Here is a 17,072-nt window from a genome sequence, read left to right as displayed (position 1 = left end):
TACTTAAGAGTTATTTGTTTCAGTGACTTTTACAGTTTTAGGAATTTCTGTTTTCTTTATACATACAGATATCACTATATAGTTATGTACACACTCATGGAAAATCCTCTTCATTCTCTTTTATAGCTTCATGGTACAACTTTGTGTATATGCTATGTTATGTTGTGTATATGTTATTCAACTAGTGACCTACTGGTAAACACAGAAAGCCCTTCTTATTTTAAGTGTAAATAGCTAACAATGTACCTAAGAAGTAATCTATAGAAAAATAAGGAAAAATTAATTTTAAAGTCCTTCAGGTCAACAACTAATTTGACACATTTTATTCATTCATTTTTAAAACTTAATTCATCCAATTAAAAAGCAAAAACAAAAACATTTACTGAGCCTCAACTATGTGCTAGTTACTAAGAACTATAGATACGGCTATGAACAAAAAAGATAAGGTATTGCCCAGTATGGTAGTACATGCCTGTAATCCCAAAGAATACGGAGGCTGAGGCAGGAGGATTGCAAGTTCAAGGCCAGTCTCAGCAACTTAGCAAGTATCTGAACAGTTAAGAGAGACCCTGTCTCAAAAACAAAAAATAAAAAGGGTTTGGGATGTGGCTCAGTGGTAAAGCACCCTGGGTTAAATCCCTGGTACCAAAAAATAAAAAATAAGGTGTCTGCCCACCTACAGCCTTTAGTCCAAGATAACGTAAATTCCATCATCAGTCTCATGGAATATTGGCAAATTATTTGCTAGTTGAAATAAACTATAATTCTAGCAGGTGAAGCCATCATAGCAACATGAATGACTGCTAGGTAATCTTGCTTATTTAATAGTTTTATCAGTCTTGAAAAGATCTCTTTTCATATTCTGGAATACTCCTAGTAAGTTCCATTAGCAAACCAACAATCAAGGGAGACTAGGAAATATGAACACTCTATATACAAAGCAAACACTCCAGTGAAAAACGGCCAGGCCTAAGGCTCTCTATAATTACTATAGTGTAGATATGGGGTGTCCCCTAAAAGCCCTGTGCTAATGCAGGGATGTCCAGAAGTGAAATGACTGTACTGCGAGAGCTGTAACCACATCAGTCCATTCTCGTTCCAATGGACTGAGTGGCAACTGTAGGCAGAGGGTGTGGTTGGAGGAGGTGGACCACTGGAGGTATGTCCTACACAGGTTCATGTCCCCAGCAGTTCTTCCTTCCTTCCTCTGCTTCCCGGCCACCATGACTCCCTCCACCACACCCTCTGCCATGACACTCTGCCTCACCTTGGGCCCAAAGCAATGGACTTGGCCAACTATGCACTAAAGCTCTGAAACCATGAGCCAAAATAAACCTCCCTCCCCCAAGCTGCTGGTGTTGGGTATTTTTGGTCACAGCAATTCAAAACTGACCAATACAATAGGGAACTGTAAGATGCTTCATCTTCTCAGTTCGCCCCCCGCCCCCCAGTGCTGAGGAGAATGCAGATGCCCTGGAATTTCCATAATGGCTTTATTCTTAAGATTTTGCTGTCATATTTAATATGGCAATAGGTCATATGAACACTTCCTCAGAATTATACATCACCAATAAGAACTTTTCTCAAGAACTTCAATACAAAGCTATTTCAGGGAAGTACTTTAAAATGCTTAAAAATTGTTCTTTCCCATCTTGCAAGGTGGTGGGTGAAAAGGTTGAGAAGCTGGACACTATGGAGAAGAAACCTGGAGCCAGGAAGGTTGATGCTGTTGGCAAGGTTAAAAAGGGAGACCCGAAGGATAAGAAACCCAAGAAAGGGAAGCCCACTGCAGCCCAAACCTGTCCTGGTTAGAGGAACCGGCAGATACCCCAATCTGCTATGTATTCCTGAAAGGCCATGTACAAGAGGAAGTTACTCAGCTGCTAAATCCAAGGCTGAGAAGGATCTTGCTACTGTTTCGAAACCAGTGGGTGGTGACAAGAAATGTGGTACTAGGTGGTTAAGCTTCCCAAAATGCCTAGATACTTTCTGACTGAAGATGTGCCACTAAAGTTGTAGCGCCACGGCAAAAACGCCCTTCAGTCAGCATGTGCGAAATCTGTGAGCCAGCCTCACGCCCAGGACCACCCTGGTCATCCTTACTGGGCGCCGCAGAGGCAAGATAGGGGCTTTCCTGAAGCAGCTGAGCAGTGGCTTGCTACTTGTGATGGGTCCTCTTTCCCTCAATCAAGTTCCTCTTCGAAGAACGCAGGAATTTGTTATCGGCACCTCCACAAATATTGGTATCAGCAATGTGAAAAATCCCAAAACACCCCACTGATGCTCGCTTCACAAAGAGAAGCTAACGAAGCCCAGACACCAGGAAGGTGGAATCTTCAACACAGAGGAGGAGAAATTAGAGATTACAGAGCAGCACAAGGTTGATCAGAAAGCTGTGGACTCACAAATTTTACCAAAGCTATTCCTCAGCTCCAGGCTACATGTGACCCATTTTTGTTCTAACAAATAGAATTTATCTTCACAAATTGGTGTTCTAAATTTCTTACCAAGAACCTAATTAAATAACTGATACATTTTTAAAAAATGCTTAAGAGTTAACTAGAGAAAAAGGACTAAGCTAGAAGTGATGAGAAGAGTGAAGGAAGATCATTAAACCCAAAGAAGCAGTCACCTTGAGGACAGTAGTTACACCAGAAATAGTCTAAGTCAGTGTTTCTCAAATTTTTATATGCATACAAATCATCTGGAGAGTTTATTAAAATGCAGATTCTCAGTCAGTAGGCCAGAAAGGGGCCCAAGACTCATTACTACTTTTTTAAATATTTTTTTCTTTTTTTCATTGGTGCTGGGGATTAAACCCAGGGCCTTGTACATGCAAGGCAAGCACTCTACCAACTAAGCTCTATCTCTAGTCTGCCAAGACTCATTTCTAATGAGCTCTCCAGGTGATGCTGAAGTTGCTAGCCCATGGTTTAAGTGGCAAAGAGCTACTTTAAGTAGCTGGTTTAAGTAACAAGCATCCAAATGTAGACAAAGGCATCTGCAAACAGGAAGCCCACTCACAATTCCTCTTTGCCCTCCCCACCTCAATCCTCCCAACCCCTTCCATCCTCCCTCGCCCTTTGGAATGAGGAGTCAGTCCTCAAATTGTACCAAATACTATCATACCCAGCAGACAGATTCTTTCCAGATAAAATCTGACATACAGGACATGTTTCTGATAAGACGACTCATGAGATGACCTAGAAACGTTCCTGCTGAGCAGCTACCTAAAACACTAGAGAGCATATATCAAATGTGCTTTTAAAGCATGGCTGAACTCACAGAAAAGTGAAGACAATCCCTCAGGGCTGCAAACAGTGAGAACCAATGGGCAACCCTCCAAGAAAAGCTAACTAGAAAATAACCACCGGCCAGGCCAGGAACATGAGTAAACCTGTGTGACTCATCTTGGGCTCTGAGTACAAACAATGCTTCCCTGGAATTCATGACCATAAGCATTTCCTTGCCTAAACCTGAGTAGCATGTATTTCTCAAGATGTCCAAAGATTCCTGGACTGCAAAATTAGCATAAAAAGAAGTCTGAGACAGGGGTGCCCAGTAGAGACAAACACAAACTTCTCAGTAAAGACATGACCCTAAAGTTAGGCTGCACAAAGTCCAAATAGAAAAGCCCTATTTAAAATATGCTTACAACAAATAAATTAAAATATGCAAAGAAATGATCTACTCTGGTAATGAAGAACAGAAAACAGATGCTCAGAAGTATTAAACATCAAAAGTTTCAAATAATAGAACAATTGGATAAAAACTATTAAAAGAAAATCATTTAAAAATAAAACATGCCTGTAATCCCAGCAGCTTGGGAGGCTGAGGCAAGAGGATCGCCAGCTCAAAGCCAGCCTCAGCAAAAGCGAGGCACTAAGCAACTCAGTGACACCCTGTCTCTCAATAAAATACAAAAAAGGGCTGGGGATGCAGCTCAGTGGTTGAGCGCCCCTGTGTTCATTCCCCAGTACCAGAAAAAAATTTTTGAAAAAATATGAAAAGTATCCATAAAAATATCTTAAGTGGAATTGAAAGTGAACCAAACAGAACTTCTAGAAAGGGAAAATTATAGTAACTGAAATTAAAAACTCAATGGGTTATTTAAGCAGCAGAGAAGATAAAGCAGAAGAAATCATTAATAAATTGGAAATGATTCAAGAAATTACCAGGAATAAATGCAAAGAGGTAAAGTTTAAAATATGAAGAAGTTTAAGAGATACAGAAGAGAGTTTAAGAAGGCCCGAGATCTACTAGGGACTCTAAAAATAGAGAATCATGAGAATGGAGAAACCAGAGAAATGTTAGCTGAGAATTTCTCAAAACTCCCAAATGGCACGAATCAGCTGGACATAGTGGTGCATGCCTGTAATCCCAGCAACTGGGGAGGCTGGGGCAAGTTCATGGGTAGTGGGTGAAAAACCCTGTCTCAAAATAAAAATAAAGACCAGAGATATAGATCAGTGGTAGAGTGCTCCTGGGTTTAATCCCTAGCACTAAAAAGAAGAAAAGAAGCAGCAGTGCACTAAAGACAGAGAGCTCTTCAAAGTAATGGAAAAACCTGATAGATGACCCTCAAAAAATCAGAAGACTGACTACAGACTTTTCTACAAGTCCGAACAGTAAGAAAATATCTTCAAAATAACGGGAAAACAACAACCTTAAAGGCTATACAGTCAATTAAAATATTATACAACATGAGGACTAGAAGACCTTTTCAGACAATCCCTGAATCTTTACAATAGGTAACTTGAAGCAGACTTTGACTACGATGATGTCTAAAGTTTGTTTTGTTTTTCAGAAACGATTAAACCTAGAAGGAATGGGGATGCAAGGTGGAATGATGAACAGTTCTGGCAATCCTAAATACATATTAAATTTATAAATGAAAACAATCTCTACTCTGAAGGATTAAAAAATAAAGAATTATCTGAAACAGAAAATAATCAAAAGGTATAAAAAGTGAATTAAGTTACATGCTTTTCAGGAGTGGGGCAGATATATACTGATAACTCTAGCCTTTGCTGAGTCAAGTAAAAGTCAGTACAAGATATCAAATAACTTACCCAACTATTGGGAGGGATGAAGAAAATTCAGAATTCCCAAAGCCACACTGCACATAGGACACTTCCTGGAAAATAAGGAAAAACTGCAGCCCCAATTGCTAACTCTATAACCCCACCATTCCTGCCATGATACACACCAGCAAAATAGACACTTCCTCCCTTGCTTCTCCCTCAACTTAAGTCTGAATTCAAATCTCAGTGACTGGTGCATACTAATTCATATCTAGAATCCTTCCTGTAAAGGAATCTGAGGAAATGCAGTGTTTTAGCTTTCCCACTTCTGAAGTATGGAAAGACAGCCCGATGACAATGGAAATGGGACTGAGCAACTCCATGGCAGTGTCTACCACAAAAGGGAACTTCCTTCAGGCACAGAGGTCTCTCAAACACCTACTACAAACTTGTTCCTTATCATATGTTAGGATTTAATAGCAGTAACAAGATCAGTCTGCTGATGTGCTTCTACTAAATACTATACTGGATGTTCTGATTATAATTTTTTTTTTTTTTTTTAAAAAAGGAGGTATAAGTTTTAGAAAGGAAGAAACAATTCAAAACTGTTAATATTCAAAAGGGACAGGATGGTCTATATAGACAAATCTAAGATCTTCCACAGGCAGTCAGAATCAACTTTCTTGCTAATCTTGTCAACAAGCTTTCTGGAGATAACATCAATATACAGAAATCAAGTCGGGCATGGTGGCACATGCCTGTAATCCCAGTGACTAGGGAGGCTGAGGCAGGAGGATCAAAAGTTGAAGACCAGTCTCAGCCACTTAGCAAGGCCCTAAGCAACTTAGTGAGACCCTGTCTCAAAATAAAAAGTAAAAGGACTGGGGATGTGGCTCAGAGTAAAGTACATCTAGGTTAAAACCCCAGTACGCACTTCCAGAAAAAAAAAAACAGAAACCAGTTCATTCCCATAAGTCAATAATAAGAAATTAGGAGAGATCCAAGATGGCAGACTAGAAGGAGGCTCTGTTCCTTGTCGCTCTGTAACACCAGTTTCAAGCAGAGGATATCTGTTTCTCGGTGAGGAAGTTTTTGCTGCTTATCGATCCCCTGGTGTTTACCCATTTGTCTGCTGTGATGACCGGCAGTCTGCCAGCATTTCGATGCCTTTTTTGTTATTTCCACAATCCCAGAGTGCTGGGGACTTGAACCCTGGCCTCCAGCATGAGAGGCAGGCACTCTACGAGATGTGCTATATGGCCTGCACTTCGACACCTTTTTTGAGAGCAGATTGCTCACTGTCAGGCGTCTATCATCCGCCACTTGCCTGCCTCTCGCCTGTCCATCGCCTGCCTTACTCCTATCCATCACCCAACGCTCGAGGTTCACCTCCCGATCATCCAACAACAGTCAGCAAACTGATCGCCGACCGCCAGTGGAGCACCAGCTGCCTGCTGCTGCCTGGAAGTTCACTGTCACAGTACTTGCAGGTTTGATTACACGTGGCTGCCGCCATTTTGAGACAACAGCCAGGCCCCGTAGAACCCCTGGCCGAACTGACTGAGCCCGTCTCCAGGATCCCTCAGCCCGACCGATTGCTCCCTGCCTCTGGGGCCCTCACATTGACTGACTGCTCCCTGCCGCCAGGACCCCCAGACCAACTGACTGCGCCCTATCACGGGGACCCCAGACCGTCTGATTGCACCCGGCCTCCAGGATCTCACAACTACACCAAACACACCGGACTTCCAGGACCCCTGCTGGACCAACTGCATCCCAGCTCCAGGACCTCCAGCTGACCACATCACCCCTGAGCTGCAGCTCCCCATTTGCCAACACATTTCGAAGCCAGAGCGGCCATCTTGGATAATCCTGGAAGCCATAGCTCCAATCTTTGGGTGGGGCAAATTCCATCCTGAGACGCCTGCTGGAGGCTTGAAGCTCATTGTCAGGTACCTCTCATGCATCAGGCTACTGAACACTGGGAGGTTTCATTAGTATATGACTGTTATACAGTAGATTTTCTTTTTTCTCCTTTAAAAAAAAATTAAGTTTTTATTTCTTTACTTTTCTTGCTTTCTTTTCCTTTTGTTTACCTGTTCCCTCAGAGTCTTTCTCCCTTTTTTTGCATGCTAACATCCGATTTCTTTTGATTACACTCACCCTATTTTCTAGAACTTCTGTATATTCTTTTCTTATTCCATTAACAGCCACATTCTACATCCCTCTGCATCCTCTTTGTCCTCCATTAGAAACTGCAGACCTTATTGCAAACCTGTTTGTTTTACTGAAGATAATATTTGAACTCATTTTGTTTATTATGACAATTTTGTTATTGTCCCCATAGGGGCTATTTGGTCTAGGACTGCATAGTGTCTGATTTGGCCACTGCTAATATTGATCTCCCCTTAAAGAAAGGGTTTTGGAAACCTATAAGGCCACTATAAGCCTATAGGGGGAAATGTGCAATACCCCAGATCTGCACTGCTAGAGGGGAAGATACATGAACAACATGAAAAAACAAGGGAAGAAAATGATCCAAACAAAGAAATTAGAATATGTGATTTTAAAAACATTTGTTATGAACAAATCTAGCACAAGATTTATAAGATCATTATTTTAAAAATCATAACATTTTATTTAAGGACGTAAAACTCCTGAATGAGCCAAGAGACACAGCATATTTAGATAGAAAAACAATGTCATTAGGAAGTATTAATTAATAGGGTGCAATTTGCAACTTTCAATAAGTTTGAAGATGTATACCTTAAAACCCAATAATTAAAATCCTAGGTTTACACCTGATACTCTCCCAGATTGCACAAGAGGACATGTAAGAAGATTCACTGAAACCATATATAGTAGCAAAAACTAGATACCTAAATCCCCATCAAAAGGAAAATGCTTCAACAGTGGCACAGTCATAAAATGGAACACTACTACAGCAGTCAAAATGAATAAAGAGCTTCCTTTATCAACATATTTTGTGAAAAGGCTACAGAGACTATACACATCATGATGCCTTCGAAGTAAAATGTCTAGATATGCAAAATAACCCATTGTTTGTGAATACTAACCCGCGGACGCAGCATGAAATCAGGCATGGGAATGAAAGTTATCAGTCAGGATACAGTTACCTGGGATAGAGAGGAAAATACATGGGAAGAAGGACACAGGAGGCCTTACTCGGGTTTGTGATGTGTTACTTCTTTAAAAAAAAAAAAACCTAAATCAAAACAAGTATGGCAAAATGTTAATACTAATAAAGCTAGATAGTGGCTTGTTTGTGTTCACATTAGCCTATATACTTTTCTATAAAACTTAAAACATTTCATCTTTAAAAAGAATGGCAATATTAGCACTAAAGTTCCTTCCCATGATGTGATCTCCTCCCTCGCTCTTGTTCTAGTAGGGTATCTGCTGATCTAGCTTCTCTTCTGATAGTGAAACTGGGTTGCCTGCTCTAGGCTCTCCTGTCTCCTTTCTTCCCATGTGACCAGCTGCAGTGAGAGCAGCCTGCAGCTTACAGGAAGGAAACTGGCCTGCAGCCTGGGCCACCTACTCCACCCCTTGCGCCACTGTGGAGAGGATGGGTAAAGGCAAAGCCTCCTTTCACTTCCCTTGCCCTTACCTCCCCTGTGAACTTACCTCCCTCAGTGACCTCTCCAGTGGAGGCCAGCAAGGTTGAGGATTAAGGAAGGTTTGGGCATATCCGAATTCCTGGGTTTAACAGAATTTAAAAGGTGCCAGTTTCAATCTCATGGTGTCAGGCCAGTCCCTTATGACTATGCAACTTGTTTTGGGGGTCTTTTTTTGCCAAGCACAGAATGATCTCTGGTCTGTTCACCAGGCAGGTCAATGTGCAATTTTTCATTTGTTTCAGCCCAAGCTCTTTCCTGGGAAAACTAACATGGGACATTCAGCAGAATACTCTGTGAAGATTAACCTGATTTTAAACTTCATTCATGAAGGATGAGAAACAGCTCAACTTTCTATCTTTATGTTTAAATAAAATTGTGTAGCACTTCTTGCAATAAAGCATTAATAAATTTCTTATGACCAGAGCATCAAAGCCCACAGTATTCCACAAAATTAGATTTCTCAGGAAAACCTTGGCCTGATTGCTCCAATTTTCAAAGACCGTACCTTATGACCTGAGAGCACCAAAAGTTGACAGGTGAAGGAAATCTATTCCTTAACTCTTCACTCTGCACAGACCCTGAAATGCCTTCCCACTGCCCCCAGAAGGAAAGCTAGAGCCAGACTCCTTAGGCAGCCTTGGGTGGTACTTCCTGATGTGAGCCCTCACTTGCACTGTGTCATCTCGTTCATCAGTGTCCCACCAACACTGCTGAGTGCTACACAGCATCAGGTGCTTGACAAAGGCAAGAAACAGAGAATCTCTGCTCCCCCTGCCCCAATCTCCACTCCTCCCTGCCCCAATCTCCCTCTAGTCTCAGACTTCTGCAGCAAGTGGAACATTTTTTTTAAATACTTGGAAATCCTCAAGAGGAGAGCATGCTTGCTCCAGAAAGGAGAAACAAGAGATTCCACTCTCATTCACAGTAAGCTAGAGAATGCTGGTAAGACTAGACACGACTCAAGCCAGAGGTGGTATGGCAAGGGAGAGATAGTCACACCCGGGGACTGACTTCCTCTGTGGAAAGGCAGGATGTATAAGCAGCAAGGGAATGGGTCAGGTCGGCCTGAGTTCCCGGGCCCTTCCTTCCTCCTACGAAGCCCTACAACCCCGATCCCTCCACCAGTTAGTAGGAGATGTGCCAGGTGGGACCACCTCAAGTGATTTGGCACATCCCATCAAAGTGTGGGAGAAATGTTTGAGACCCCTATTTGTATACACTTAGAACAGCAATACTGAGAGGGCCCTTACTTTGTGCCTGATAATTTCCCATGACATATATCTCAACAAATTCTGTTACTCTACGTGTCAGGTATTATCACTGGGTTGAACTGGTTTAAATATAACCATTCTTTATTCAGTAACCAACATGAAATTTATAAAATATAAATAAATGAAAGTCTGGTGTGGTAGCACACACCTATAATCCCAGTGACACAGAAAGCTGAGGCAGGAGGATTTCAAGTTCCAGGTCAGTCTTAGCAATTACTGAGATTCAAAATAAAGGACTGGGGCTGTGTCTCAGTAGTAAAGTTGCCCCTGGGTTTAATCCTCAGTGCCTACATAAATAAACAAACCATTGCCGATCTCTATAAAACCTCCTAATGATTTTTCATTGCCTCCAAATAACATTCAGGGTCCTATCAATGGTTTCCAAGATGGAAGCTGACCCTGCCCACCTTTCTCCCCTTTTGTCACTCTGCCCTCTCCCTGTTCATGGTGCTCCTATTCTACTGTATTTTTCTCTTCCTCAAACTTCCTCCTTAGAGGGAACTGGAAGGGTAGATGGGGTCAATACTGCCACAGCCTTGACTGTATTGCTTTACTCTACTAAGGGTCAAGAACAGATGGAATCATCAGATAAAGACCTTAAAAGTGACATGCTGGGCTAGAGTGGGCAGTGTCTTCCCTGGCAGTACTTAGGAGGTCCAGAGGAAGATCAGCCTAGAGCAAGAACAGCAGTCCTAAGCAGGAGTCTGGCATGCCACTGAAACTCAATACTCCTCAGGGTCTACTTTCCTTTTACTAAAGTGGCTCCTACACCCTAAGAGATACAAGCACAGGAAGCTGAGTCCTAGATGGGAAGAAAATCAACACAAAACCACCGAAATCCCAGACTATGTTACTCTCACAATCACAGAATGTTTTATGGCAAAGGAACGTTACTTGGGCTGGCAATATAGTTCAAAAAAGAACGTATCCCTACTGATTATTTAGTGCTTAGACCTGAGGTCCTGTGGATTCTGAGGCAACCAAGTAAACTAGTCCAACAACTTCATTTTAAAAATTATGAGTTGAAATCCTGAGAGGCTGAGCATCATGCAGAAGTCACATAGGTGGGTAACTTTTGAGTCCAACCCACTTCTTAAGACTCATTCCTTGAGATGGCTGCAAGCTAATGTGATCATGAGGGTGGTGGTGCAAGATGCATCTGAACTCCTACCTCTGCTCCTGAACACAAATCCAAGCATGATGGCACAGGCTGATCTAACTTCACCTGGCAATAGATTACTCATTCCTCATAGAAGAACTTACCCTAGGAGCCTGTAGTAGTCCTGAACTTCAGCTACTTGGGCCATCAATGTCAGACCACCCATTGCAGTGTACCCCGCAGATTACAGGTACTTTCAACTGACAAAAACACTGGAGGTAAGAAAGGCGACTATCAAGGGACATCAACTGATTTGATGCACTGCAGTTCTTTCTGCAGGGCCTTTCCTGCTAGCTCAGAAAAGCCTATTGGCCACATCTCTTCCCAACTCCACCCTCAGGTTGATAGTTTGAAATCCACTAGTGGAGTATTTACACCATGGAAAATGGCAAACGCTACAGATGAGTGCCTTTTTATCTTCTCTTTTCCTGTTGTTTTTGGAGAGTTAGTCCAGTCATTAAACATTCATCAGGAGATCACTGGTTATGAGTGACCATGTTAGTGTGTCTGGTATTTTGGACTCAGGGAGCAGAAACAGTCAAGGGTGCTGTACCTCTAAGCTACTTCCCCAATCCTTTATGTTTTTATTTTTTTGAAACAGGGTCTTGCTAAATGGTTAAGGCTGGTCTCAAACTTGTGCTCTTTCTGCCTCAGCTTCCCAAGTAGCTGGAATTACAGGCATGCCTAGCTAGTCATTCCTGTTGACCACCAAAGTCACTTCTTTAATTCAGCTCTCATTCACTGGAACAAAATTCTAATTGGTCTCTCTTGGTGTAATCTTTCTTGCTCTCCATTTTGTTCCCCAAATTATAACCAGAAAAATCTTACCAAAATACCAATTGAAACATACTTCCAACTAATTTTTCTCCCCAAATCCCTAATCACCACATTAAAATCTGCAACCAGTGACATCAGCTTTGAAGATAAAAATCTCAACAAAACTCAAAGCTGTTTATGATCTTCTTCCATCATCAGCCCCCCATTTTCCAGCTATGCCAAATGGCTGAAGACCCCAGAAGGTAATCCACTGTCTTGTTTGTCAAAAGTTCACCTTTGCTAACTAGCTTTCTTGGAATGGCTCCATCTTCCTGAAAGCTGGGCATAAGTGGTCTTTCTAGGTTTTCTATGCCACCTCCCTCACCATGGAACATTCATGGTTACAGTTGACAACGCTAACAGTCAATGTGCCAGTTTGCCACAAGACTCAAAAGGCAAAATGTCTTATTTCTTATCTACAGTGACTAACACAGGGGGAGACAATAAATACTATACAATCTGTCTTGGAAGGGATCTCAAGAATTAATTCTGGTTCTTTCCCACCTCTTCCTTCCCACCAAATGCCTACTAATCTCTGCAACACCTTGCTCATATGTCCAGCTTCCTGAACACCTTCTGCAACAGGGAAATTGTTTGTTAAACACCAACACTGTCTCATGCTGGACATCATACACAGAATTCCACTGCAAGAAGCTTACAGCCCAATTGGTTCCTTGACACCTGGGAAGACTAAACCCCTACTATGCTATGAGTGGGAGTTGCCAAACTGTCACAGGTCTCAAAACAATGGGCAGAAAGAACAATGATAAAACAACTGATAGCATTAAATGTATGAAGAACCCTCTACCTAGCAGACAGGAGACATGATGTTCTAAAGTCAAGAACCAAGGGTAAACGGGTACCTACAGTGGGTACATTCAACCAAATGAGGAACCAAGTCCAAGACTTAAATCCTACTCATCACCATCAATGTTCATTACAGTTGTCCCATAGTGTCTGAGAGGGCACTGGTTCCAGGATCCCTTTGGATACCTGTCCGGAGCCGGCAAGTCACGCGCCCTGCCTTGCCTCATGGTCACGCCCCCTGCCTCCCCTCATGCTGAGCTAAGATGGCGCCTGCCGGATGCTGGCGCGGCGTGCCTCTCCCTGCACACATAACTGTCAGACAATACCAGGTGCATCAGACTAGATTGCGTGGTGCTTCACGACTGGCCAACTACACTTCCTTATTCGAGTTCTGGTGCGCTTTCCCCTGATTGTTTTTTATATTTTGTATTATCTGTGCTTATTCCCCTAATAAACGAGACTTGATCAGGCTTTTGTCTTGTCTCCATTTCCCGAGTCTCTTGTGTCTCCCAATCCCCGCTCCCCTCTCCAGGTTCCCGTTGAAGTCCTGCAGGTCGGGACAGATACCCAAATCCACAGATGCTCAAGTCCCTTCATGGTGTAGCATTTGCACAGAACCAATATGTATCCTACTGCATACTTTAAATCATCCCTAGATTACTTATAATATCTAATGAAATGTAAATGCTATGTAAATAGATATTATACTGTATTATTTAAAAAAAGACAAGAACCCAAAGTCTGTACATCTTCAGTATTGATGCAACTTTTTTCAAATATTTTCAATCTGTCATCACAGGGTTGACTATGAACATTTAATCTTTCAGAAAATGCCTTTTTTCCCCCAATATCAAGGATTGAACCCAGGGCCTCACAAATGTTAGGCAAGCACTTTATACTGAGCCACATCCCCCAGAAAATGACTACTCAAAACAATAAAATTGGAATGTTTCCTTATGGTTAACATGCTGGGATTTTCCCAGAATTCTTCTTGCTCTAGGTTCTGTCATCAATGTTTAATCTTTACCACTGCCATGCTGCTTTAAAGGGATGTCTCTTGGCATCATTTTGCTCTAATTCTAGTAAAATCTAAAAGAAAGGAGAAAAAATTATTTCAATTACTTTATTGAAGGCAATAGGTTATTCAAACACTACACAAATGTCAACAAAGGGCAGAAACATGGAGGAAGTCACACTTGTTGGGAGAGCTATAGTACTGAAGGCTCTACTCAAACATTCAGAATCCAGGTTTTCCTATTTCTCCATGGTTTGTCCCCTTATGGGTCACTTGCTGTTGAAAGATTCTGGAGACCAAATGAGAAAGGATTCTTTTGGCTATCAACCAACAGTCCTCAGGTCTTCTCTCAGTCAAGACATACCATAAAAATGTAAATTATTTTTCAGACTCCTCCGGAAGACTGAAAAGTCTTTTTCGCATTGCATTGCCATGCTCCCTGCTCCTGGTCCTCTTTTCCATGTACTGGAAGGAAAAGGGGAGAGAAGAGATGGCAGATGATGTCACCATTTATGCCAGATAAGTCAAATAATAAATGCTTTTACTAAAAAAATTTGTATTTTTTTTTATTTCACCCAATCTGAGACATTTAGTATAACACTTCATTCAACACAGGATAGCACTTACATCCTAACAGATGCTAGATGCTGAATCAATTTCCTCCCAAAATAAGAATTCAGTATTCAATATTTCAGATGGTTGAGTTCTGTCCCTGTTCCCCAGGATAAGTGCACAGTCCAGGAGGTCCTCGATCTCTGCTGAGCACATCAGTTGGGAGGGGCACACCACCTTGACAGGTGGCCTGTTGAACTGTTGGACAGTTCTACTCCATCCAAAGTTTTCATGGTAAACCAAAAAGTATTTCCCTGTAATTTCTTCTGTTGTCCTCTGTTTCTTCTTGTCTGCTATATTCATATAACTGATGATATATAACCCACTCACTCCTCGTCTTCAGGGTGAACATCACACGTTTCTACAACTGTTCCACAGAACATTGCTTCTGTCTTCTAGTATCTGTAAAATGACTTCTATTTTATAACACACTATAACATCAACTTACTTTTATTTAAGAATCACTAGAATTAAACAGAGTGCCCTAGACACAGTCTCACAGACATGGGCTAATGGACCTAGTTCTTATGTCCTAGTCATATCCTAGTCATTTCTCTAAGTGTTACTAAGAATTAATGGCTCTTAGCAACCACACTGTCCTATTGATTCATATGGAAATTTATAGCCAACTGAACTTCCTAGGATTTCTTCATCATGAACAGTCATCAAACTTGATTCTCCCTAAATCCTAAATTTCTATAATCAACTGGATTAAAATGCAGTTTTCACCTTGAACATTTTCATGCTAGTACTGTGACCCAGTCAGCAGGTTATGAATAACAGGAAACACAGGGCCTGGCACTTAAAAGATTTTCTCAAACAAATGGTTATTAACCTGTGTCTAAAACATGGAAAACTGAATGTTTTATATGTATATATTTAATACTTACAGCATATACAGAAATAAACATATACACAGACAAACATATTTTAAAGGTGAATCAATATTTTTCCCCCAGGCAGAAGAGGAAAAGTTAAAGTAATTCAAATAGAAAAAAAATTGAATATATGTGAATAGTTGAACATCAAAATCTTTTAGGAGCCAGAGAGACGGAAACAGAGGCCACAGAAACTAAAGATTAGTGACAGAAATAATCCAGGACTTGACTGGAACCATTCCCCTACTCTTGAACAGTTTTTAAAATATGGGGATTTATGAAGAGTTACTTCACTCTTCTGAACTAGTAATCTCAAATAAAAGGAGTTAGGCTAGAAAATCTTTAAGAATTTTTTTAGATCAAAGGTGTTCATTGAAGGATGCTACAAATCTTTTTGCATGATAATTTTTCAAGAATTTTTGCCTTCCTCATCAAAAGGCTAAATCAAATTATAGATGAATCACAGGTCCCTTAAACCAAAATCATTCTTTTCATCTGCCAAACATTAAGTTTCCTCATACAGTTATTGGGGGAACAAACCAAAAATAATCTAAAACATGGAGATACAGCCTCTGAGAAAAGGACTTGATACTAGACTACCTCTTGCAATCACAGTAAGAGGAGGTTCTTAAGGGTAAGTCTTCAGAACAGTACTATTTTTTTAAGTTGTTGATGGAGTTTTATTTATTTATTTATATGTGGTGCTAAGAATTGAACCCATGCCTCACACATGCTAGGCAAGCACTCTACCACTGAGCCACAATCCCAGCCCCACAACAGTACTTTGTTGGAGACCAACTAAATACATTACAGAGCAAATTGTATTAAAGTATATATTTGAGATATCTCTACAAGAGTCAAGATAGCACCTGAATTTAAAAAAAAAGGATGACTATGAAGTCATTTACAATACCCTATCAAATGATACAGATAAGATAAAAGACTAATTAACCCAAAAAACAAAACAATCAAGAGGGACAAAGATGATGATGCAAAAGTAATATCAGTGATTATTTCAATAGAAAGAACAAAATAAAAATAGTAAAAAAGCAGCAGAGAGAGGCCCAGACAGAAATACCCAGCCCTATTTCCAGCTAAAAGCTTCATGGAATGAAATATTCCCATGACTCACGAAGGGGAAGGTAGGAGAAAAGCATCTGAAGTTAGCATTAGAGGGGAAATAAAAGAGCACAGGTTCAGAGGATTAGAGCGTGAAAGGCCAGACAGAACAACATTTATAAATTAGGTAATGAAGCAGTATAAAAGTACATAGAGGACTTAGAAAATAAGTCATGAAAACACAAAACATGGGGCTGGGGTTGTGGCTTGGTTCTAGAGCACTTGCTTAGCACATGTGAGGCATGGGTTCAATCCTCAGCATCACATAACAATAAATAAACAAAAACAGCAAATAGAATAAAAAATTTAAAAAAAAAGAAAACAAAATATCTACAACATTTTATCAAATAGTCACTAACAGAGCTCAAGACCAGCTTGGGGCGGGGGGGGGATTCATATCAAGTTCTAATAACATGAGCAAAATGGCAAAATTAGTTTGGGCTGTTCATAAGTTTATTAAGTTAGTTCTAGGTTTAGTTTTCATACAAGCTAGCTTGTATACATGAAGGAAAACATCTTTCAAAAATCATTTTAAAAGCCAGGCATGGTGGCATACACCTATATCAGCTACTCAGGAGGCTGAGGCACGAGAAATACAAGTTCAAGGCCAGGCCAGGCAACTTAGCTATATCCCGGCTCAAAAAAAAGGGTATTGGGGCTGGAGTTGTGGCTCAGTGGTAAACATGGGAGGTCCTGGGTTCAATACTCAGCACCACGTATAAATGAAAAG

At 41.0% G+C, this 17,072-nt stretch overlaps 1 protein-coding gene and 1 pseudogene across 5 annotated transcripts in view; one reads left to right on the top strand and one right to left on the bottom strand.

The window, feature by feature from the left end:
* The first annotated feature begins 636 nt into the window (after positions 1-636).
* LOC306648842 (large ribosomal subunit protein eL6-like) lies at positions 637-6,011 on the top strand (annotated as a pseudogene). The gene has a single exon. The product of its transcript is annotated as a large ribosomal subunit protein eL6-like (transcript).
* Positions 6,012-7,575: 1,564 nt separating this feature from the next.
* CMC2 (C-X9-C motif containing 2) overlaps positions 7,576-17,072 on the bottom strand; it is a 28,940-nt gene continuing 19,443 nt past the window's right edge. For 3 of the 4 annotated variants that reach the window (XM_079119245.1, XM_079119247.1, XM_079119246.1), the window contains one exon: positions 13,828-14,198. In XM_079119245.1, the coding sequence (XP_078975371.1) occupies positions 14,112-14,198 (87 nt within the window). In that variant the 3' untranslated portion in view covers positions 13,828-14,111. Of the gene's footprint in view, positions 12,905-13,285; positions 13,808-13,827; positions 14,199-17,072 lie in introns of those variants that run through there. The other variant, XR_013760503.1, reaches the window with a different exon arrangement.

Source organism: Sciurus vulgaris (assembly GCF_902686455.1).
Source record: "Sciurus vulgaris genome assembly, chromosome: 17".
Lineage (NCBI taxonomy): Eukaryota > Metazoa > Chordata > Mammalia > Rodentia > Sciuridae > Sciurus > Sciurus vulgaris.
This window is presented reverse-complemented; position numbering and strand designations above follow the sequence as displayed.